This window comes from Erythrolamprus reginae, chromosome 1 (assembly GCF_031021105.1).
Source record: "Erythrolamprus reginae isolate rEryReg1 chromosome 1, rEryReg1.hap1, whole genome shotgun sequence".
NCBI classification, from domain to species: domain Eukaryota; kingdom Metazoa; phylum Chordata; class Lepidosauria; order Squamata; family Dipsadidae; genus Erythrolamprus; species Erythrolamprus reginae.
The window spans coordinates 230,832,886-230,858,271 of NC_091950.1; the positions used below are offsets into that span (position 1 = coordinate 230,832,886).

Here is a 25,386-nt window from a genome sequence, read left to right on the forward strand (position 1 = left end):
GTAAGAACAGACCCCTTAAGGAAGGAAGAAGAAAGGTAGACCAGATATTTCACAGTCGGTAATCATTAAACTGTAGTTAGTAAGGCATTTTGAATGCGTATCATAATTTTCTGAGCATTTTTCCCATTGAACTCTTTAAAGATACAGAACTAAATGTCACAGAGATTTGTCCTCACCAGTAAATCCAGACAAAGGCATATGGAGAGAAATGTTCTTTTACTTGAGCCATTAATTGTTCAATTACAGGTATCTCTATAATGGCTTCTGAGCTATTCGTGAACTTTACAAATATCCTTTAATATAAAAATAGTGGATGATTACAATTCTTTGCTTTCTTTGGAAGCACATCTACTTGCCAAAAAGATGACCAAGATAATTTTATATAAATTACATAAATTTATAATTTGTCAGGGAACACTATTCACTTTTTTTTAACTTTCCCTGAAACATTTTGAAAATCTCAACTCCAGTTGGCCATTTAATACTACCAGTAATTTATTGTTGCATTTTATGTACTTTTACTTTGTTGTACAGTATTTCATTCTATATTTAATGTATTTTTTTAAAAAAATCAAACTGTGATGCATTATATCATAGGCAATGTATAAATATTGTAAATAGGCATTGATACAATTTTGCTGATATTGGGAGACTTTTCGATACTTACTCTCCCATAACAACAGAATAAACTATTTGTATCACTTTTACTGCTCATTTTGGTGAGAGTGGTACTGTTTTATCATTCTACAAAAATCCTGCTTTCATCATTCAAAATTATAGACAATTCATCCCACCTTTCCATATTTTGCAGACTGGAAAAAATATTATCAGATTCATCACAAATAAATTAACAAGGTTTAAGGAATCAATAAACCAAAATAGAGCTAGAAGGGACTTTCGAGGTCCTTTAGTCCAACCACATGCTGAAGCAAGGGACTTTAGAGGTGGGCTGCTACTGGTTTGCATCAGGCGTGGTTTCTAACTTACCTCACTGCCAGTTTGCTTCCTCCTGTGCTGCATGGGCTCACATGTGCATGCACAATAGCAAAAAACCCAATACCCACCCACCCCCCAAAAAATGCCAAAAACAAGATGTTAACTGAATGCACAGTTCTGGAAACTCAGCATCTGGTCATATGCAGAAGAAGAAAAATGGGGGGAAATTCCCCCTCAAAAAAATTCTAAAAATAAAATAAAATCCAAAAATATTCAAAAAAAGATGGCAGTGCCTATAGACTAGCCACTGACCAAACCAGTTCCATGACATTATTATGACACTCCTAGTTTGGGCGAATCCCCCTCCTTTCTGCACATGTGCAAAAGCCAAGTTTCCAGCACTGCACATGCATTGCCATCTTGCTTTTGACTTTTGGGGGAGAGTTCTGATTGTTTTCTACTGCACAGGTAAGTATGCGTGACACAAGCGTGCCCATGAGGTGCGGCCACACAGCGCGGGAGGAAGTGAACCAGCAGCAAGGTAACTTAGAACCCACTGGTTCTCTCGAACTAGATGTTAATTTTCTGAGCAGTTGGGAGAACCGTTTTTGGAAGAAATACCGTATCTTCTCATTTTACAGGGCTAATCCTGCAAAGGAGGCTGACAGGAAACATTGTAGTATGCCCGTGTTTCTAGTCTAATCCTTACCTTAATTGCCCTGCTGCTTTAAGTGTTTTCAGAAACTGCCTCTGGGTTAAGCTTGTTACATTGCAAGCCTTCTGCCCAGTCTTTCTATCTTTAGATTAAGTTTCTCCAGAATCCCCCCCACACACATTTTTTATGGTACTTTTATTCCTGGGGCTTGACTTTCTTGAAGATTGTTTGAGGGGTTATTTTAAGATTTTGGGATTATAATTCCAAAGAACAAAGGCAGAAAGGTGTTAATTTTGTCAATACTGTATGTCTCTTTAGCTCTTTGGGCATTTTGTAGCTCAAATATGCCCACCCACTTTCTAGAGAGCTTAATAACCTCTCTGCTAAAGGGTTTCACTTTATGAGCAAGAGTAACTTGACCGCTGATAGTTATTCTTGCATTTTAATTATTTTAATTCCTCAATGTGGAATTGTCAAATTTCACATTGCTTTGTCAAAGAATGAAAAAAAATGGCATGATCTATTTTTAACAAGTCCTGGTTGACTTTTAGTTATAACTTTATTTGTGTCTAGATGTTCACAGATCTGTTTTTTTATTAATTTTTCCAGTATTTTCTCAGGTATTGATGTTAAGATGATTAGTCTGTAGTTTCCCGGGTCTGGTTCCCCTCCCCCCCCCCTTTGAGTTTGGGTACCACATCAGCTCTTTTCCAGTCCATGGGTAATTCCTCATTTTGGCTCCTGAACTTGTCTTCTGGAATGTTAGCTATTCTTTCATATCTTTCCAGATTTTTGAAAGATATAACAAAAAAAGGTTTAAAATTCTTCCCTAGTAGAACATTATTCATTATATCACCCATATATTCTTCTAAGGAAGGCTTTCAGTGTCCCTCTAAGTTTATTTAGACTCTTATGATTCCTTGCCATCTTGTTTCTGACCTCCAAAGAGATTATTTACCCAAGCACTCAACTGAGCATTTTTTTCCAATATCCTTTAAAATCTCTAACCCAACTGAGTTCAGAGGGCTTCTGTCTGCTACAATCAATTCAGTCACTTATTCAACTTTTTAAAATGTTATTTCTGAAGAGTAAGGGAAAAAAAGGCTTTATAATGTTAGTTCAGCATTTGTATATGGTCAGGTGCAAGAGAAGAGAGAACAGTATAGTACAGTTTTAAAACAGGATAATGATTGATACTTCAGCTTAAAAAAAAAGATTCTTCAGATTAGTTGGCTTGCTTCAGCAAAAGTTCTGACAGCCTTTATCCACTAAAGCAGTGTTTTTCAACCAGTGTGCCGCAGCACACTAGTGTGCCGTGAGACATGGTCAGGTGTGCCGCGAAACTCAGAGAGAGAAAAAAATCAAGAGAGAAAGAAAGCAAGAGAGAGAAAGAGAGAGAAAAAGAGAACAAGAGAGAGAGAGAAAGAAAGAGAGAGAGAAAGAGAACAAGAGAGAAAGCAAGAGAGAGAAAGAGCGAAAGAGAGAGAAAGAGAACAAGAGAGAGAGAGAAAGCAAGAGAGAGAGAGAGAGAAAGCAAGCAATACAGAGATAGAAAGAGAGGGAGGGAAGGAGAGAGAAAGACATAGAGGGAGGTACGGAGGGAGAGAGAAAGAGCAAAAAAGAGGAAGGAAGAGAAAGAAAGAGGGATGGAGAGAGAAAGAAGGGAGAGAAAGAGGGGAGAGAGAAATAGAGCGAAAGGAAGAGAGAGATAATTTTTTTGTCCAAACTTTTTTTAGCCCCCACCCTCCCCCCGCTCAATGTGCCCCAGGGTTTCATAAATGTAAAAAAATGTGCCACGGCTCAAAAAAGGTTGAAAATCACTGCACTAAAGGATACATTAAAATGGATAAAATAGAGCTAGATAAAAATGCATTAAAGATATAGATATGTCTCAATTGGTACAATTAATAAATCCTATGAAATGGTCACATTACTCACATTATTCACATTATTCAAAGTGATATTTCTATAGAAAATAAGGTAATTTTTTATGGCTCAACAGAAATGGGCAATTAAAATTGTAATTATAATAGTTTATATACATATCAATGAAATATTAAAATAAGGGATAAAAATAATCAACAATTAACAGTACCCAAAGTTAAGAGTAGCTATGAAAAGCAAAACAAAGACAAAAAATTCTACCACAGATTCAGGCATTCCAATATGTACTCTTATTTTAGCATTCATATTGTTCAATTTTAATTTTTTTGCTTTTATATAATAACTATGGAATCAACTCCCCCCCAGTCTGTACGGCTCCCGCTCTGTTGGCTTTTCATAAGGCCATAAAGACATGGCTATGCCGGCAGGCCTGGGGACCCTAAATTAACAACCAGCTTGACCATCTGTATAATTATGATTGTGGATGAATGCTATGTATGTATGTTGTGGAGTCATTCTAATACGAGTTTTAGTTACAGTTTTAGTAATTAGATTCTCTTTTCTTTGACTTCTTTTTATTGTTGTTGTAATTCTATATTGTAATTTTATATTGTTGTAAGCCTCCCTGAGTCCTTCAGGATTGAGCAGCATAGAAGTCTAAATAAATGAATGAATGAATGAATGAATGAATGAATGAATGAATGAATGAATGAATGATAAATAAATAAATAACAAGCTTATTTTTAAAAAAATCTATATGGTTTTCCTCTGATGGATTCTTCTTTTTCTTCATTTTGCACCCACAAGAATTAACAGAATATAAAACCCCAATCCTGTCTAAATACCTATTAATCTCACAGAAACTTAATTTTACATTGCATTCTCCAGGTCCCGTCCACCAAACAATGTCAGTCGGGGGGACCTAGGGGAAGAGCCTTCTCTGTGGTGTCTCCAACCCTTTGGAATCCACTGCCTCCAGAGATCTGCACTACCTCCACCCTACTGGTCTTCCGGAAAGCTGTTAAGATCTGGCCTTGGCAGCAGGCCTGGAATTAGGCTGATTGCAAGTGTGTATGTTTTTATGTTATTACTGTTAGTACTGACTTTTATTATTAGATTTTAACTGTTTTTATTGTTGTTCTATTTATTCCTACTGTTAGCTGCTCAGAGTCTATTTGGAGCAGCATATAAATACAAAAAATAAAAATAAAAATAAATAAAAATATAAAAATAATAAACACAGCCTGGTCTCAATTTACAATTCATATTAAGTTAAATATCACATTATTTGAATCCACACTAATCATACCCTAGCTTTAAAATACTAATTTATCACTAATATAAATGGTACTATCTAGTACCATTTCAATACTGATTTGACTTTTGAAAAGCAGTGTAGCTGGCTTTCAAAGAAAGCCTAGTGAATGGTTGCTTGATTCAGCTCTGTCTGGTGTACATACTTTTTTACTTTAATATTTATTACAAAATATATATTTTTAAATGAATTAAAAGAACAATCATTAAAAGCGGGAAGCTAAGTAACATATAAATACCAGTGCCAATGCTACAAATCTCATTAAACATTAGGACTTTTAATATAAAATATGTAAAATACATATGTAAATGATACACACACACATACATATGCCCACATTCATTTAAGCATACAGCCTTAAACTTATTCACTTGCTGAGTTATATTTCACCAACAGTTTATGGCTTAACAAATGTTTCAGGTTTGTGTTATGAAATTTTCAACTTCAGTCAATTCTTCAAGTATTTGTTTTTTGAAATTCTTTTTAAAACATACTTATTTGAAAGTATTTCTATCATTTCTCTATATTTCCATCTCCATGAAAACAAATGCTTAATAACAGGCAACAGGTGATAAATATAAAGTGAATTTTTTATTATTATGTTCATCCCAAACTTTCAGTATTTGCTTTCTGTTGTATAACTTCTTAAAAGCTATTTCTCTAAATCCAAATATATTTATGCAAGCTCCTCCTTCCTTGTTACAAGTAGCGTAATTCTAAAATTTAAAAGCTGATAAATGTCACAATCTCACTGGCTCTCTACCAATTAAAACTGACATAAGTTCCTTCAAGGAATCACAGGAACAAAACTTTGCTCAGAGAAGTTCTCCCTACCTATATTTACTGGTAGCATAATTGATTTGCCTAAAAATATTTGGAATTCATTTCACTGTGACAGCAATAGCGGAAAATTGAGAGGTTTTTGCTTCCACTCACTTCCCATGTAGCTGTGATACTAACGATTCTGTCATACAGTACTGGTAATTCTTGATTTGCAATGGCAACTGGGCCCAGAAGTGTGGTGTCACATGGGTCACTTAACAACAGCAATTTTGGCAGTTTCAATTGAAATCACTATGTGAGAACTTTGCAGGTCAATAAGCAAAAACCTCTCATGACTGTCCTTCTTGGCTTCGCAATTGACTTTGCTCATGAATACTTCAAAAAGAATGTTGAAAATCACAATCAGTAGAAATAGCAATAGTACTTAGCTTTATATATCGCTTTACAAACCTCTTTTATCAGTTTACATATTACCCCTAACAGTCTGGGTCCTCATTTTACCCACCTCAGAAGGATGGAAGGCTGAGTCAACCTTGAGCCTGATAAGATTCAAACTGCTGAAATGCTGGCAGTCGGGAGTCAGCAGAATTAGCTTGCAATACTGCCTTCTAACCACTGGATCGCCATTTGTTTTTAAGTGCTATTATAACTCTGTCTGAAAACTTTTATGGATTAAAGGTCAGGTTTTGAAATGACTGTTGATGCAGAAAATGTTCTAGCAATAACACTGGACTTTATATGCCAGCTATAAATACTTTAGTGAAATATACATAGTGAGTTCTACATAGTGAATGCAGTGTGAGCTGCAAAATACTGTAATTCTCAGAATACTTCCCTGAAAAAATATAGGATTGTAATTTGTTCTGGCATTTTTTTTTGCTCTTTTCTTGTTTTTTAATAAATTTTTGTTGAAGGGTTTTTTTTTACAAAATAACACCATTTGAATGAAGAAAATAAAGTAAGAGAAAGGAAAGTAACAAAAGAGAAGAGAAGATATTAAAAAAATAAATTCTACTCTTCTTTACAGTAGTTATAGATGCATTTGGACTTTATCCTCTTTCTCTTAAGTTTACATTATAACTCTCCCCTTTCCATAATCTCTTCTTTCTCATCATCAAATCCATAAATCACAAGCATATTTTCCATGTTCAGCCAAAAGTCCATAAAAGGGTTTTTTCTGGCTTTATTTTTCAGCAACAAAATAAAAAAATAGAAAGAAAAAAATAACATATGTGATTAATATTTTATCAGATATTGATAACATCATATGGGGGGGAAATGCACATATATCTTTCTATGCTTCTACAGTGAGTTTTCTGGGATCCTCTTCATCGTCTGTATTGCTTCCCAGAGGTGCTCCTCCTTCAATGGGAACCTAGAAGGAAGAGAACACAAAGAGTTATGCAACCAGGTGATATTTAACTATCTGAACTGATTTTACTCCAACTGAATTTAACTGAAGCTTGTGACCTTCTCCCCCCCCCCCTCTCTCCATTACTAAATCTCTAGAAATAATCCTTTGGGAACTGGCATTGTTCTAATTTATAAGACTAAACTAATCGGATGGGAATTTGCTGAGGAAATGTCCCAGTAGGACTGTACCTCTTTTATACCAGGTTTGTTGATTATATCAAAGTAGCTATAGTTGCACGATTACTCATGATACAGATGAAGAATTGTCTCTCATGTTTCTGATCTATATATTTTTATATTTCATCAAATTGATTAAATAAATGTTTTTCCATCCTTTATTCCATTTTGTGTCCATCTGTAGGAACATGGTTGTCATTAGAAATAAACATTAACTTAAGTTTTGGAAACATCTCAAGAAGAGATAGACAACCATTGCACAATACAACCCTGATCTCCTTTGGTTTCCCAAAACCACACTATTGAAAAGTTGTGTTTTAAAACACACATATAACAATTTAAACAGCAGATTCTTATGTTAAGCCTCCAGGAGGCTTAGTTAAGCTATTTTCTCTGTATTGATAAAAATACAGCTCAGTTTCTAAAATATTTATTAAAAATGGGCCAAAATAGGCCAAAATCTGATAATATCATACTACTGGTGATATAAGTCTGTTTTATGTAGAGAGAAACAACTGGCCATTATCTAGAACAGAGTTTTATGCTATACAACCATATAGATTAATAGATGATGGGTGATAGGTGGTAAGTGATTGATGGGAGAGAGGGAGGAGAGGAGAGAGAGAAGGAGGGAGAGAGAGAGTGTGTGTGTGTGTGTGTGTGTGTGTGTGTGTGTCAGAACCCCCCATCAAGCCACATGCTATTGTTTCTGAATTCAGGAAGATCAGGAATGAGGGAATACAGAAAAAAAAGGAGAGCAAGAATACTGAAAGACAACAAACTCCACATCCTGTTCCTCACATTATTCATATGATGTTTCTGAAGTTAAGAAGCAGGAGGAAGAAGAGTAGTACTAGTAGCAGTAGGGTGGGAGAAAGGACCTGACATGGCACTTGGTATACACAGAAGAAAAATTTAATCCCCATTCATGATACATTTGAAATGTAAAAATGTAGTTTGCAGCTCTAGGGAAGCCAATGTGTTCATTTATTCAAGTCAGTGTATGTAAATAGGATGGTGTGCATGCTTTGAAATATAGTTCGGTGTGAGCGTGCTGTGCCGGGCGATGGTGGCACACTGCTCCTTACCTCCCAATATACAGAGTCATCATAGCAGTTTTGATCAGGTGGCTGTCCCAGGAAAGGCAAGCTGATTATTAATCCTGAATCATGAGAAGGAAATACATTGCAGATTATCAGTGGACAAATTTTCTATAATAAGAGACATAAAGATTGCATAGAATATTGAAAACAGAGAAGCAACTAGTCCTATTCTAGTCCTGTAAATCATGCTCCACTGGCAAAGCAGTGTTTTTTTCTTCTAAAAGCAATACATTAGTTATAACAGCATGTTATTTCATTAAGTAAATACCTAAGAAGGAACAATTCTGCCAATTCTTGTTCAGTTTTTGGAAGATGCTATAAATCTGCATTTTATCCATCCATTCATCTACAAATGTTTTGATCTTCATGATGTCCCCCGTTTCCTGGAGACGTCTTTATCTTACTGACCTGTAAATGCTCCTCCTGCCATAGCAATTGCAACAGAACAGCCTAGAGCAGCAGCCTGCATCCCAACAGATATACTGTAAAGAGAACAAATAAACTTTGTGTCATCTGGAAACCTCATACAGGCTTCTTTGATGAATTTGTCTGATTGTTCACTTCTACCAAGGGGTGGGCTACCAATTTCAGCCCTACCGGAACATGCCGGGAGCAGAATAAGTTTTTTGCAGGAATGGTGGTTTGGACGGAGTATTGATACCAGGTGAGTGATTGGCTAACTCACAGGTAGAAATTTAAAAAAAAAAAAAGCTGTCCCCAGCGGGGAAACAGCAGCTAATTAGCATGGGGGGAAGTCAATGGAGGTAATAAAGTGGTCTATAAATCTGTCTAGTCAGTTAAATGGCAGTAAAATACAATTTTAGAAAACGTACTTGTTAACCTGCACAGCAGCTGCAATGATACTTGCAATGCCTCCCAAAAGCCCAGGTAAGCCATGTAGATTATGGACACCGCATGTGTCTTGAATTTTCAGATGCGAGGCCAGCAATGGCTAGAAGAGGGGGGAAAGGGCAATAACCTTTAAAAGAAAATAAAGTTTGCTGGTCTTCTTTATCACTTTCCATTCTAGAGAAATTAGCATGCTTTATAAAATATATGTACAATATATTGCAATGCAATTTCTTGATTTGAGAAACATTTATTGAGTGCTGGCCTACACTCAATGTAGGCCAACATGCAAGTGGGATGGGATGCAAGTATTCTGACTTTCACTGGAATAATAGAATAGGCTCCGAATCTAATACAGTGGTACCTCTACCTAAGAACGCCTCTACTTAAGAACTTTTCTAGATAAGAACCAGTGTTCAAGATTTTTTTGCCTCTTCGTAAGAAACATTTTCTACATAAGAACCCGAGCCCAGAAAAACTTCCCAGGAAATTTGAGAGCAGCACGAAGGTCTGTCAAGTTTCCTGCCATTCCCCCTTTAATCTTGGCCATCTCAAACTTTTCTGGGCTGCCAGAGGAGCCTTTCATTGGCTCTTAAGGAGGCTTTGGCAGCCCAGAGTGAATGGAGTGTTTTTCTTTCTCTGGGCACTTGGAGAGGCAATACACCACTTCACTCTGGTGACTCCCTCGCCCTGCCTCCCATACACCCGGCGTGAGGTTGCCTCATGGAGCATCTGGATGTGGAAAGGCTTCGCCCCAGCTGGATCAACTTGTCTTCAGCCAAATTGAGGAGTCACCACAGTGAAGGAAAGGCACCGGCTACAAAGTGAGTGAGTGAGAAGAGAGGGGAGCCCATCAGCATGGGAAGGAAGAGAAAGCAGATAACAGCAGCAGTCACCTTTTGGTCAAAGGAGCAGGAGGTTCCCCTCTTTCACCCACCTGGGTTTCTCTCTCTGGCACAGTGTATGGAAGACAGTCTCATGTGGGGTGTATGGGAGGCATATGCTCCTCCTCACTGCCTCAGAGTCCCTCTTTTTTTAAAAAAAAAAATCAAGTTTTGGATTTTTTTCATTCCCCTCCCCTCCCCTTCTTCCTTTGGCAGTGACTGCCCTCCTCCTCTTCTTCCTCCTCCTCCCACCCAAATTCCAAGCTTTTGTTTCTTTCCTAATGGGTTTGCACACATTATTTGCTTTTATATTGATTCCTATGGGAAAATGTTCTTCTACAGTGGTACCTCGTCTTACGAACCCCTCATCATATGAACTTTTTGAGATACAAACCTGGGATTTATGATTTGTTTGCCTCATCTTAAGAACCATTTTCATCTTACGAACCGAGCCCGGCTGCATGGGCTCTCTTACTGCGTGTGCGCTCTCTTACTCCCGCAGGGATTTCCCTGCCTTGTGACTGCCAATGCTGGGATTTCTCATTCTCTTCCCACCCCGGCTGGGAATTCCCCACCAGGATTCCCCACCTCCCGACTGCCAGCTGAAGCGCCTGGGATTTTCCCTTGGCTTTCCAGTGGCTAGTCGAAATGCCCCCCTTCCTCCTCCTCCTGCCGGGCAAAATGCTTGGGGGGGGAATGTCAGGCGCCTGCCCTCCCCCAAGCCAAATCAGCAGCTCCGGGCTTCTCAAAGCCCAAAGCCAGGACGCCTCTCCCGCCCCTCCCACCCAGAGCCGGATTCAAGCTGCCCGGCAAAGAGGAACCTGCCTCCTGAAGAGGCGAAGCATTTGGGAGGGAGGGGGGGCAGGACCCTGGGTCCGGAGTCATTGCTCATGCCCCCCCATGCTGAATCAGCTGTAGGATCCCTTCTCCATTCCTGGATGGATGGGTGTGTATCTATTTAGTGTGTGTGTGTGTGTGTGTGTGTGTGTGTGAGAGAGAGAGAGAGAGAGAGAGAGAGAGAGACTGCCTCTCCTTTGCAAAGATACCCGGCTGCTTTGTCCCTATCCCAGGTGAAAGTCATCCCCCCCCCAACTTTCATTACGTATCCAGGACTGGCAACTGTTTCCATTCCCTTCTCAGGCAAGCCTCTGGATAGATGGATGGATGGATGGGTGGGTGGGTGGGTGGGTGGGTGGGTGGGTGGATGGATAGATAGATAGATAGATAGATAGATAGATAGATAGATAGATAGATAGATAGATAGATAGATAGATAGATAGATAGATAGATACAGTAGATAGATAGCCCCCACCCGGGTCTCGTGAGGGCCAGCCCATTGCCAGCCCAGCACACCATGAAAACGCGTTCAGTCAGAGGGTGGGCAACAGCTCCAGGAAAGACCGAGAAGCCCCCCCCCCATCCACACACACACCCCTCCAGGGAAACATGAGGCAAGGAAGCTGCATGAGGCACATATGGGAGGAAGCTTCTGAAGAGAAGGTTGAAAGGACGAGAGGGGAAAAATAAATAAAGAAAGCCGTGTTTGCCCATCCCTCAGCTTCTCTCTTGTCCTCAGGTGTCATTGCAAAGGAGAGGCAGTCAGCCTCTCTCTCACACACACATACACACACAAACACACTCCCCCCTCTCTTTCCCTTCCACTCTTTCTCCTTCTCTTTCTCTTTCTGATGGGCAGGAGTGGCAAAGAGTGGTTTCTCCAGGATGGGGTTGCCCAGGATCAAATGGAGGGAGGAAATTCAGCGGCCGGATTAGGACTCCGGATCGCTACTTCAATTGGGCACCACTTCTTTGGCTGGGGAGGCAAAGGGGAACATGTGGCTGCCCCTGCGGGCTCCGGAGGAGGAGGAGGAAGGGGGGTATCTTGTCAAGGAAGCCTTGTCTGAAGCCGAAGCGCTGGGATTCTCCTTTGCACAAAAACTTTCAAGGATGGTGGAAGCCCCACCGGTTGACATGCCACCAGGCAGCTTCCTACGCATGTCAATCCACCCACGAGGCTCCTTCCGGGCAGCCTGCACTGTCTCCCCCCCTCTCCACCCACCCCCGAACAAGGATCCGAATGCCGGTGGTAGTAAGGCAAAAGTTTTGGGCTTGCACACATTATTCACTTTTACATTGATTCCTATGGGAAACATTGTTTCATCTTACGAACTTTTCACCTTACGAACCTCGTCCCGGAACCAATTAAGTTTGTAAGACAAGGTATCACTGTACTTACAAACTTTTCTACATTGGAACCTGGTCACGGAATGAATTGAGTTCTCAAGTAGATGTACCACTGTATCCAGTCTCATTTAAACAGACATGAATCAAGGTCTTATACAGAATTATTTGTGATTAAATGTACATAATATTAATATTACATATAACTATAATTCAAAGATACTGGTTGCACTGGTTACTAATATATTTCCAAATGCAATTACTTCCCTTAATACCAATGTAGCTCAGGGCCTGAGTAATTTTAAGATAGTCTATCCAGTATAGTTTTTGCCTACCCACCCCCACAAGGGTTCAGAAAATGCTTGCTGAAGAAGCCATCTATCAAGTTTGTCTTTTCTGTGTCAGGGTCTCCATCCCTGATACAGCTTGCTTCCTATGGTGGAAATCTGACAGACCCTGGAAACTTGGAGGAGAGAGAAAGGCAATTGCAGAAGAGATTCCTTACTACCCATTTGCAACTAACATGCAGCCATGTGCAAATATCAATGCTGGTGTCTATTAGCTAAGCATTCCCTAACAGAGTATCCTACCAGTAGTAGCAGATTACAACACCCAGAATTCTGATGAAAATGGTTTGGAATGCTTGAAATATAGAAAATGGAGTTTGTTAGCAGAAGAAGTTGTATTTGAATTACTTTTCTTTACCAAAAAATACTCACAGATAAATACTTATATCCAAGAACTGAGATGATTCCTGCTATGCTACCAATTAATAAAGCCCCAACAGGCAAGATATCCAGATCAGCACATGAACCCACAGCAACACCACCTGCCAAGGTGGCATTTTGAATGTGTACCTGTGGTAGACATAAAATATGACCAGTGAGAGGAGATCTCTAATACCAAGGGAAAGGATTTTGGGCTTAAACCCAGGATATCAATTTGGTTTAAATGATCTGAGTGTACCATAGGAATTGTGCAGCAGTTCATGATGGTCTCCGTGTATGATCCTTGAAATAAGATAGATAAGAATACTGCCTTATAAGAACCAAACCAACCCATGCATCTCCAGAACCAAAATTCTGCATTTCTACTGACCAAGTTTCATTTATCAGAGAAGCAGCTGGGACTGACCTAAATAAAACATATGACCCAATGTTCCCTCTAATTTTTTTTCGGTGTGGGCAGAAAAGTATATTGTCTGAGCGGCAGTCCCCTTGGGAGTGGGTGGCATATAAATAAATAAATGAATGAATGAATGGATGGATGGATGAATGAATGAATGAATGAATAAATAAGAAAAAAAATCCCTTCTTTTTTATTAAAAGAAATTAATAATTTTTAAAAAACCAAAATCCATTACTATTAAAACTAAAACAACCAGCAAAACCAAAAACATAACTATTAATAAAAACAGATGAGGGCCCAACATTGAAAATCACCTTCGCCGGCCTCTGCTGTGAGAACACCTGCCCCGCCTCTCCTGCAGCCCCCTTGCTGACAGCCCAGGACGAAAGCGCTCTCAGCGAAGGAACTGCAAGAGGGGCGGGGCGGGTGTTCCCGCTGCGGGAGGAGCCGCACCCCAAGGCAGGAAGTGGACGAGGAGAAAGAGAGGTGGATCAGGCGGGCAGGCAGGGGGCAGTGGCGAGAAGCTAGGGGCGCGAGGGGGCTGGAGGCGTGGGGGGCCGGGGGGGGCGCATGGTTTTTTTTGGGGGTGCATGCACGCAGACACACGCAGCATAGAGGGAACGGAAATATGACCTGCCACTAGTTTAAAATCTATGAATACATGTTCTCTTCTTGGAAGTGGTTCATCAACCTTATATAATTTGTTTTCTGATTTAACTCTTATAAATGAAACTTGGGAATTAAATAAGCACAGAATTAAAATAATGAAAAGTATGGTCATGGTATGGTTGATAGTTGGGTAAAAACACAATTCCATCCTGTTCATTGCTTCGCATGCTCTTTGACAAGAAACACTATCTAAACAGCAGTGGAATCAACAAGAACTCTACTTTTCCTATTAGGAAATCTCATTATCCAAATTATATCATTATGATAACAATCCTAACAATCCTGAAATTTCTAATTTCAGAAATTAGTGTTCTGACACAAAATGTACTTAGAAAGCTATCTTAGGATTGGGGTATAAGTGGGGGAGGGAAAACTTGTGCAAAATGACACAAACAAGAAATAATGACTCATCTAAGAAACTTTTAAAACTTTCAAAACGTTTTTTTGCTCTAAGAAACTGTTTAAATCAGAGTTTCTAAATTTATCTTCAAAATAACCTCCTGCAGAATTTCATTGTAGTACAGTATTTGTAATGTAGAATGTCTATAAATACTGTGCATATGATTATCCAGCTGAATGTTAAACCTCTAAAATAGTTTCAGAAGAGGTATTTTAAACAACATGGAAGCAAATATTTGTTTGCCAGTCACTAAGCACATTTTTTTCAACCTTGCATAAGCTATGAAAAACTGCTGCTTTAATTATTCAAATTATCAAACAGTGCATCATTAATGCCACATTTAGAGCAGATGTCTTTCTTTTCAGACTGTCCAGGAGAGAGTTGCTCTACTTACATTGTTCTCTTTAACCTGCATAGTCACATAGGCTGGCACGCAACAATAAACTTAATGTTTTAATTTCACTATGGTAGTCTATCACAAACAATATTAAAACTTAAAAGCCATTCATTAACTTAAGTAAGGCAAATTTATAAATTCCAGCAGGTGAATTATGTTCATATGGACAAACAGAAAAACAATAAAGAGCCATCTTGGCCAACAGAAAATAAGACCTGTTTTCACATTCCAGTTTTTAGCATAGTACTTTAAATCTCTATGCGAAACTGATTTTATTGCTAACATACTTTATTGAACAATAATTTATTGTTCAAGTTTACCTACCTCAATATGAGGAAGGCATTGTATTTTTTTTTGTAATATTTTATTATTCTTTTGTTTGTCAACCACAAAATGCAAACTTTGAGTTTTAAATAACACTGATTCCGTTGTTGTCTTGAGTGAAATCAGTGTAAAAAATGCAGATGTTCAGGCATGAAAATGTGCCGCTCAAATACTATATTTTTCTACACATACACAAAAAGAATTAGAAGGAACATTGTCTATTTATGCAAGATCTGAAATACTTCCTCCAAAGTGCCCAGATCTCCATCAACACATTAGCAAATCTTTAACATATAGCTAATTACTTTTTGACCCTAGTGTGCCACACAGTATTTTTGTAGAAGATGTATGTTCTTACGTGCATTTATAAAATTCAAGTTGGAACAGTTTGGCTTGGCTTAATAAGATGTAGTAATCTTTTGATAAACTCTATTATTCTGCTGTTGGTTAATTCAAGTAGACCTCTATCACAGGAGTTCAAGGCAATGCTTACCATGTCCAGTTTGCCCCGGTGTTCAACCAGAATAGAGAAAGCAAACGTGGTGACGGTGCATGCTGCTAAAGAGAAGTATGTGTTCATGATTGCCCTCTGTTGCTCCTCTGATGATTTCGCAATGGCTGAGTTAAAACTGGGCCAAAAGAGCCAAAGGAAAAGAGTACCTAAAAAAGTAAATGTGTCAGTCTTGATTTCTGGCAACTGCCTGGCTTAATGCCAGTTTTCATGGCAAAATTTTAGAAGTGGTTTCCCTTGCCTACTACATAGGGCTCAGAGAGAGGGACTGGCCCAAGGTCACCCAGTGGCTTTGTGGTTAAGGCAGGGGAAAAAAGTCTACAGGATTTTAGCCTGATCCTTAACCACTACACCAAATTTAACAGGTTCGAATTTAGAGAGTCCTCAACTGATGTAATGGAGTCTGCCCATCATGATTGTGAGTTGTGATGGTTGTAAACAGTTATTTGACCTCTTTTGTCACAATCATTAAGGGAATGCCATGGCCATGAAACCATGACTTAGGACCAGGGTATGTACTACAGGACCATCTTCTGCCTCATGTATCCCAGAGGCCGGTTAGGTTCCACAGAGTCAGCCTTCTCGAGGTCCTGTCAGCTAAACAATGCTGTCTGTTGGGGCCTAGGAGAAGACCCTTCTCTGTGGCCTTCCAGCCCTCTGGAATCAACTCCCTCCAGAGATTCACACTGCCTCCACCCTCTTGGCTTTTCACAAGGTCTTAAAAAATCACTTTTGCCAGCAGGCTTGTGGCCGTTGAGTGCTAACAGCTTACTCCAGCCGATGATGACATGAATGGAGAATCATGGTTAGAATGAATAATGAATGTTTTGTTTTAAATAATCCTTGGGGTTTTAGTATTAAATTTATGTTTGGGTTTCTCTTATTGTATTTTGTATTTTATTTCTATTTTTGTAAGCCACCCTGAGTCTGCGGAGAAGGGTGGCATAGAAATCCAAAGGAATGAATGAATGAATGAATGAATGAATGAATGAATGAATAAATGCCACCGTTATTAAACAAATGCTGTGGTTGTTAAGCAAACTAGTGATTTATTATGGTTGCAGTTTTGCCAAAAAATGGAAGTAAACACTAGTTAATAGCAAAACAGTTATGTGACTTCAGGATGCTGCAATTGGCCATAACTCTATCTTGGTTGCTGAACACCTGAAGTTTGGTCATGTGATTGCAGAGGGGGGAACCATTGGAACTTTGAATCTAGATTATAAATAGTCCCCTGTGATATCTTTAAATGATTGTTAAGTGATCAGTCATAGCCTGAGGACTACCTTTATCACTTGAAATCACTTGAGATATAGATGCAGAAGCAAAGTAGCTTTGAGTTCCTGCTGTAAATATAAACAGTCTGAGTAATATTTAATTTTTGCAGCTTTGGGGGAAAAAATTGCTGCTTACATTACATGCCATATTTTCAATCTTTAACACAACATCCAGAAAATAATGAATCTGAGTCAAAGTTTCTTTGAGATCACTTATTAAGTCTCATTTTTTAAAAAAAGGAATCTAGTGGAAGAATGAACAACCTGTCTAACTAAAAAAAAAAAACAGGTAAAGTTCAAAAATCCCCATAACCTATATACGCAAATGCATGGAGTCAATGACCCTTCCCCCTTGCAATGGGGCAATACTCCATAGAAGTAGCAACTGAAGCCTAGGGATGAATGTGAGATTGTCCTCCCCTTTTCACTTCCTTCTACCAATATTTCAACATAAAAGGCTTACTTTCTGCTTTATTTGATTGTTTGTATTGCAGTCATTTTTATTTTGTGATTTGTTGATAAGTTCAAAAATATTATTAAAATGTTTTTTAAAAACCAGTTAATTAATTATCTAAAAATTCCAATTATCCATGAAATTTACCAAGCAATGAAGTACTCACTCACCAATCATAGCAAACAGGTCTGAATGGTAAACAGAACCTTCTTTAGGATGTCCATTTTTCAAGCCCGGACGGTAGAGGAGTCTGGCTACAGCCAGCCCAAAATAAGCTCCGAAAGCATGAATAGTCATGGATGCTCCAGTATCTGTGGCCTGCAAAATACTGGCGTGAACTTCAGCACTTAGTTACAATGAATCACCATTCCAACATAGCCTTCCAAATAAACAGCAAACAGCACATTTTGATTTAAATAAATAAGTAAATATACACCCATCTCGGTCAATCACTCTGGATATAAGCATATATGGATTTTAATAAACAAATATGTCTTTGCATCTGTGTGTCACTGTCTGAAGCAGTGGTGTCACCGTACCAGAGCAATTATGCAAAAAGCTGTGTAGAATTTGCTTCCTTTTCTGTTACTATGCTTAATACCAAGAGACTGATTTTAGATATTAGATGGATATTAGTAAGTTAAATTGGGGTTTTTTTCTTTATCAGATCTGGCATGTTAAACTTACCTGATAGGTTCATGATAGAGCATTAGTGCCATCTTTAGGTCACTGAAACTACTGGAATATCTTAAATGAACAACAGGAAAACAGGGTTGGCAGGGACCTTGAAGATCGCTTAGAAAGAGATCCTTATACCATTCTGGACAAATGGCTGTCCAATCTCTTTTTTTAAACTTCCAGTGGTGGAGCACCCACAACTTCTGAAGGTTAATTGTTCTCCTTAGTTCTAGGCTGCTCGATTACTTTCCATGCATTGTTTCTTCTCTTGCCTTCTGGTGTTTTGGAAAAAGGTTGACCCACCCCCATTTCTTTGTGACAGCTTCTGAAATATCATAGTATTTTTATCATGTCACCCTTAGTCCTTGTTGAACAGAAAATAAATGGAAAACTACAGCTCAGCAGGGCACCCTAGAATGATTCCCTTTGGAGAACCAGACAATTTCTGAAGGGCAGGTTTGTTTTGCCTATCTTTATGGAACAAAGGCCATGTTTTCCTATGTATAAGGAACTTTGTGTGGGGAGGGGAGGACTCAGTGTCTACTTCCAATTGCTGATCTGGTATTCTTCTTACATTGTGCTATCAGAAATAAATTTCACCTCTACTTCAAGCAGCCCCATATATTCAACTTTTTTTTCATGTCCTGGCTCAGAAGGGACTGGGTTTCCTTCTAAATACCATCTGCTGCATTCTGTTTTAAAGGTGGCCATCTGAATGCCCTCTGCATATTTACAAAGCAGAGAAAGCAGAGGGCAATCTGATTCAAAATCACATTGTTTTTGAGCTCAGTCATTTAGAATATAAAAACCAACAGGAAGATTTTCATGGATGAAACTGACAAATGATAACCATTTCATGGTTGTATTGCATGTAAGTTTCTCCCATGGTCTTATTTATATTTATGTTGAATTGTTTTAAATTTTATTTTAAATTTATTTTGTTTGTTTTATTCTATGCTGCACAGGGTCACATTTGTGAGATGATATACATTTGGTAAGTAAATAAACTGGGAGACATATTGGTTGGCTGTTCCTGAGAGGGGATGCGTTAGGATTTACTGAGAAAGTTCTAGAGTCATCCATTTCTTGGATTTGATGGAAGTGCCTTCTCTTGCTGGAAACACTTGGCATAGAGAGTGCAGATTTCTAAAGAAGAAATCTGTTTCTATAATTTAGTCTGAAGAAATGTTGATTCTTTCTTAAAGCATTTTATTATTGTATGCAAACAGATCCTGGATATATATTTACGAGCCTTGGTGGAAGTAGAAATATAATGCAGCATTCAAATCAAAATGTTTATCCAAAGCAAGATAGACAAGAAAGTAGTCATTGTTAGAGAAGGCATTAAAGCCCAAAATACCAAAAATAAAAAAATGACTTAGAAGAAAGGGTCCCACTATAAAATGACATGTAGATCACAGTAAAATAGAAGCCAGAAAATTCCTACCTTTAGCACATTCACCACAAGATGTTCATTGCAGACAAATATAGTAATTTCAAATATTGTTAAAATCAGCATTTGAACTGGACTTGTTTTCCCCAGGATGGCTCCAAATGAGATCAGGACAGCTGCTGTGCTAAAGTCTGCATTTATCATACTTTTAATTCAATGAGAAAAAAAATAAAACATATAGGTTATATTATTATTATTATTATTATTATTATTATTATTATTATTATTATTATTATTATTATTATTTATTATATTTGCATGCCGCCCTCTCTGTATATGTATTCAGATAGTGACTATTAATAAGGCACATATTTTTATCAGTTATCCTGGCTTCATCAATTGTTGCTTTTGTTTTAAGATCATAATAAAACTATCTGTATTTTCTCACAGTAATAACTTTCGTATCTTTGCTGTGCATTGACATACAAGTAAACTCAACCATAGCTATCGAGAAAGAAAAGAGGAGCTAAAACTTAATGAATGAATTCTGCTTTCAGGAAAGTTTTGTAGTTATGTATTCTAAGACAGAGAATCAATCAATTGTGTGTCAATACTGTTCTAGTTACTTTTTCAAGCCAGGTGGCATCCTACATATCTACTGTGACTTCAGTTAGCAGGATGTTCCTTAAGTCGAGCTTGCTGACTGTAGCTGGCTTTATACTGCTTTATTTTCTGATGCTGGCTTTCTCGACAACTAGAATATAGAATAATAGAGTTGAAAGGGACCTTGGAGATCTTCTAGTCCAACCTCCTGCTTAGGCAGGAAAGCCTACACCTTTTCAGGCAAATGATTATCTTGATTTATTTCCACTCTTTGCTTCTTGTCCTACCCTCAGGAGCTTTGGCTCCCTCTTTGTGGCAACCTCTGAGATATTGGAACATTTCTATCATGTCTCCCCTAGTCCTTCTTTTTCATTAAACATACCCAGTTCCTGATCTGAATCCAAATTGACTCAATATCATTGCTTGGTAAGGAGCATAGTATCTTCTTCTTAGCATGATTACTCCTGCTCCTATTCATTCTTTTTATTCTCTTTCTGCATTTATCTTATAAAGTGTTTCTTTGCCTTGGGATTTACATTTGAAGAGCCACGATGGCACAGGGGTTAGAATGCAGTATTGCAGACTGACTCTGCCCACTGCCAGGAGTTTGATCCTTACCGGCTCAAGACTGACTCAACCTTCCATCCTTCTGAAGTTAGTAAAATGAGGACCCAGATTGTTGGGGGGCTATATGCTGACTCTGTAAGCCACTTAGAGGGGGCTATAAAGCCCTATGAAACAATATATAAGTGCTATTGCTAATACTGTACTTCAGAAGATGCTGCAAGGAAAATTTTGGAAAAGGTGAGGTGGAAGAGCAGCAGAAAAAAAAACTGTTATCATGTCTAGCCTGCTCCTGAACATCTTGAAAGAAAAGCAGTGAATATAGATTTTAAAAGATCATATATTGACTTAATAAGTGATGACAAGTCTCTAATATCTTATTGAAACAGGTTTTTAATAATTGCAAATAATCTGGGTCAGAATTTTCTCTATTTCATTTTTTAGAAAAGTGAGGCCCTGAAATGTCTGCAACTCTTTTTATTCACTGGAAATTTATTGCAGAATACTGTATACCACCTTCCATTAACTAAATTCAGGAGTATTTTACACTAAGAATGCCCTTATCTGGACATGCAGAAATGGTAGGCTGATGTTTTTAATTCACAAAATTAGGCAAGTTTTTTTCTTAGATAATACCAATAGTACATTGATGATCATAACACTATCTCTAAATGTAGAAAGCAATATCTTGCTTTTAAAAAGTGCACGAAATAGTCAAAGCTAAGAAATTGGTGTACACCAGTGCCTATTGGTTATTTATTTATTTATTTATTTATTTATTTATTTATTTATTTATTTATTTATTTATTTATTTATTTATTTATTTATTTATTTTGTCCAATACACAATGAAGGTTATAGAGAATATACACATAGTAAAATATTTCAAAGAAAGGAGAAAAGATATAAGAATAGAATTTGTCAATGGAGAATGGAGGAAAAGATATATGTGATAGCCATAACAATGAAATTACTAACTGGAATGAACTGCACCCTGCATTTTCAGTTTCAGAAAATATTTTTTTTCCTAGCAAGGGATTTGCTTTTCTTTTAGCAAAAACATTGTTGAAGTTACATAGCGCCCTCTTGAGGATATATACAATTTACATTCCTTTCAGCAGTGGAATTCAAATTTTTTTTTTTTTAAAGGACTAACATTCAGGAAGTTCTGACAATCAGATTAGAATACATAATAGATACCCCCAAGTGAAACTAATTTAGCTGCTGATTGAAAAAATATACTCTTTCATATATTTTCTACTTTATAAAAAAATGAATTTAGTATTACCATATTGCACAAAACTATTCAAACTATTATCAAGAATTAACATATGAATGATTGCTGGAAGACCTCTTTACTCTTTAATATTATTGTGAAGTCTCATGTGAAATGAGACGGAAATATTTCAGTTCTTTCCAAAACATTATGAGATGCAAAAGCCACCCTTAGGGCTGAACTCCTTCCCTGACCTTGTACTGGTTCATGGGAATGATCTGGAAAGATAGGCAGAAGAGCTGCAGACTAGGTGACCATGATGGAAGAGTTATCTCAGCCAACAGAAACAAAGGAGACATTGGAAGCATTTCAGAAGGGACTGTCTCTAGTTTTCTGGAAAGTAAACCTAAGGAAGGGAAAGGGAAAGAATATCTCCGGGACCGCCTCCTGCCGCACGAATCCCAGCGACTGATTAGGTCCCACAGAGTGGGCCTTCTCCGGGTCCCGTCAACTAAACAATGTCAGTTGGCGGGCCCCAGGGGAAGAGCCTTCTCTGTGGCGACACCGGCTCTCTGGAACCAACTTCCCCCAGAGATTAGAACTGCCCCTACTCTTCCTGCCTTCCGTAAACTCCTTAAAACCCACCTTTGCCATCAGGCATGGGGGAATTGAAACACCTCCCCCGGGCTTGTTCAATTTTATACATGGTATGCTTGTGTGTGTGTCTGTTAGTATATGGGGTTCTTTTAAATCTTTAAATATTTTAAAGTTATTTGAATTATTTACGATTTGTTATATCTTGTTGTGAGCCGCCCCGAGTCTTCGGAGAGGGGCGGCATACAAATCTAAATAATAAATAAACTAAATAAATAAATAAAGTTGCAAGATTCATTTTTACAAATGACAGTTCTGAACAGAACAATTTGTCCACCCCACAAAAGTGACAGGTTGAAATTGTGGACCTGGTGAAGAGTAGGCATTGGCTCAAAGAAACGGAAATATAAGCTGCAATCAATAAGGTGTGAACTGCTAAATTGCCAATCGAAATTCTCTGCCCATGGGCATAGTAAGGATATATGTATTCTAACTTTCATAATACATTCACGACTGAAATTTCTAAACAATAAAGTCTAATGAAACAATTGGGCCGTAGCCAAACCAAAGCAAGGCTTAAAATGTGATACATAATATTAATGTTGTTTTAAAAACATTATTCATTGTTTGTTTATTTGCTTGTTTGTCTACTTAGTGTTTAAATGAGGGGTGGTGATATGACAGAAGTATAACTTGTAGTAACACTTGCTATGGCTTCTAGAAGATATAATTCAATACAGTAATGTCTGTGGAGTCAGAGGTTTCTAATTTTGCTAAAAGCCAAGAAGAAGGAATCTTTCTTTAGAGAATGTGCTCCTTAAGTAGGGTTCCTCGATTTCTCTAGATATCACAGATTCTATCTCAGATGGAGGAAATAAGTTTAAAAATCCTTAGAAGTATTGAACATCTGAAGAAGTTGATATGGGACATCGTGTTTTTAAGGCAAACGTACTTGCCAATCTTACACCATTCACCATCTCTAGCTCACTATAACTACACCACAATGCTGTCTGTAACACAACACTTCTTGGAATTCTACTAGAAATTCACTTGTAGGAAACTCTTGGTAACCAATCTTAATATTCAAGTCACTTGTGCTTCCCGGGGTATGCTCCTTACCTTTCAATGGTATTATGGACAGTATTTGAGTGCATGTGCCAAAATCCTTGTAAGAGGATGCCCCATTGAAGGCCCAATGCAGCAATGAGCAAGTTGATGCCAACACTGCTGAAGCCATATTTTTTCAGGAAGGTCATCAGGAAACCAAACCCAATAAATATCATCACATGAACATCCTGAAAGACTAGAAAAAAATCATGAGAAAAATTTTATGATAGGCAGCATCTGTAAATAAATTTATCCTGGCAACTCCATTCCAATTTTCCAAGTTAATTCTAGATAGTTACATTATCATAACACTAAGAAAAGAAAGAAAGAAAGGAGGGAGGGAGGGAGGGAGGGAGGGAGGGAAGGAAGGAAGGGTAAGGGAAGGAGGGATGGAGATTGCTTATGTAGCACAAATATTCACAAATTGCCTTTTCTCATCCATTAAAAAATATCTCATTGGAATTGGAATTCATTGAATTGGATTGGGGGGCGGTGTCTTGTGGCCACAGCACCGGGGATATTTCCCTCTCTCCTGGGAATGTCCCCAAGTCCCATTGCCCTAGGGTTCTGGTCCTTTTGGACCAGATCAGATCTCTCCTGCAGGGAGAGTGATACATGGGATGCTGCCAGAGGCCTGGCAGGAGCCGGCATGCCCCACTGGGTGAACTGGCTTGTCTTGCACTGGCTGTGGTGAAGCCGGACAGGCAGCCATGCCTGTTCCAACACAGTTGCGGAGACTATGCAACGCCGGGAGGATAGCCGAATGATTCCATCTGGAAAGAGAGTTACCTGCAGAGGGGAAGAAGGGATTTTCTGTCTATGGTGGTAAGAGGAGAGTGCCTGAATGGGATTTTAGACTTTTGTTTCTCGCTTGGCTGCTGGACGGAGTTAAAATGGCCTGAGATTGAAGAAGGCAGCTAACTGTGCAACATGGCATTTCAGCGAAAGCTTCTGAAGTAGTGAAATTGCCCATCATTTGGATTATTTTTAACTACCTAATTGGTTCTTTTCAAAATTCACCTTTTGGAATTTGGAATTTTTAACTTTTGTTGTGGAATCCTTATCTTTCCTTTCTTCTATAAACAAGAAACAATGTAAGTCCAGCAGAATAAAACTGGAAGTAACAGTAAAAGAGTTATTCAGAGCTATTCAGAGAAGACTTGGAAAATTGATCACCAATGACACTGTGTGGCTGGAGGAAATATAGCAGTCTGCTTCTGGTTTAAAGTCAGTATTCTTGCTTTGAATTGATTTGATCTAATTGGACTGATTGATTTGACTGGAATTATATTTGTTACAGGTTTAAAGACAGTATTCTTGAGAAAATTGACCAGCTAATGCATGGAAGGAAGTCAACGTTCAAGATGAAATTATTTGAACTGAATTATACGGATTTGAATTGATTTGATCTAATTGGACTGATTGATTTGACTGAAATTACATCTGGACTGTCTGATCTGACTGAAATTATATTGAATAATATAAATTGAAATTAAATACTTCTAAGAATTAAATGCTTTTAAGAAAATTAAAATTAAAATACTTGTAAGACTATTTAGAAGTTACTAAAAGATATTAACACTTTCTTTTCTCTTTTCTCTGTTCTTACATAAAGTATAAAATGGTTGAATTATATAAGAGGAGAAAATTTGATGGCTTATAAATGAAAAAAGTGAAAATAGTTTTGATTATTGCGCATATTATAGGTGACATATTTGATAGTGATTATGATTATTTCTGAACGACCTTTTTTCTCTTTTCTTCTTTGCTCTCTTTTATCACTGAGTTTGATAATGGAAGATATTTAGAATTAGGGATAATATATACATTAGGGAAATATATACATTAGGGAAGATTATGGCACTGCATTTAGCAGTGAAAATAATTAGAAT

General features: G+C 38.0%; 1 protein-coding gene across 1 annotated transcript in view; it reads right to left on the bottom strand.

Annotated features, from left to right (window-relative positions):
* Positions 1 to 5,046: 5,046 nt before the first annotated feature.
* Positions 5,047 to 25,386, bottom strand: part of RHAG (Rh associated glycoprotein) — a 28,151-nt gene continuing 7,811 nt past the window's right edge. The window contains exons 2-10 of the mRNA XM_070732489.1: positions 23,507 to 23,690; positions 19,466 to 19,616; positions 17,511 to 17,658; positions 15,592 to 15,758; positions 12,900 to 13,037; positions 9,100 to 9,218; positions 8,675 to 8,748; positions 8,252 to 8,325; positions 5,047 to 6,948 (exon numbers count right to left, since the gene is read on the bottom strand). Of these exons, the coding sequence (XP_070588590.1) occupies positions 6,868 to 6,948; positions 8,252 to 8,325; positions 8,675 to 8,748; positions 9,100 to 9,218; positions 12,900 to 13,037; positions 15,592 to 15,758; positions 17,511 to 17,658; positions 19,466 to 19,616; positions 23,507 to 23,690 (1,136 nt within the window). The 3' untranslated portion in view covers positions 5,047 to 6,867. The remainder of the gene's footprint in view (positions 6,949 to 8,251; positions 8,326 to 8,674; positions 8,749 to 9,099; positions 9,219 to 12,899; positions 13,038 to 15,591; positions 15,759 to 17,510; positions 17,659 to 19,465; positions 19,617 to 23,506; positions 23,691 to 25,386) is intronic.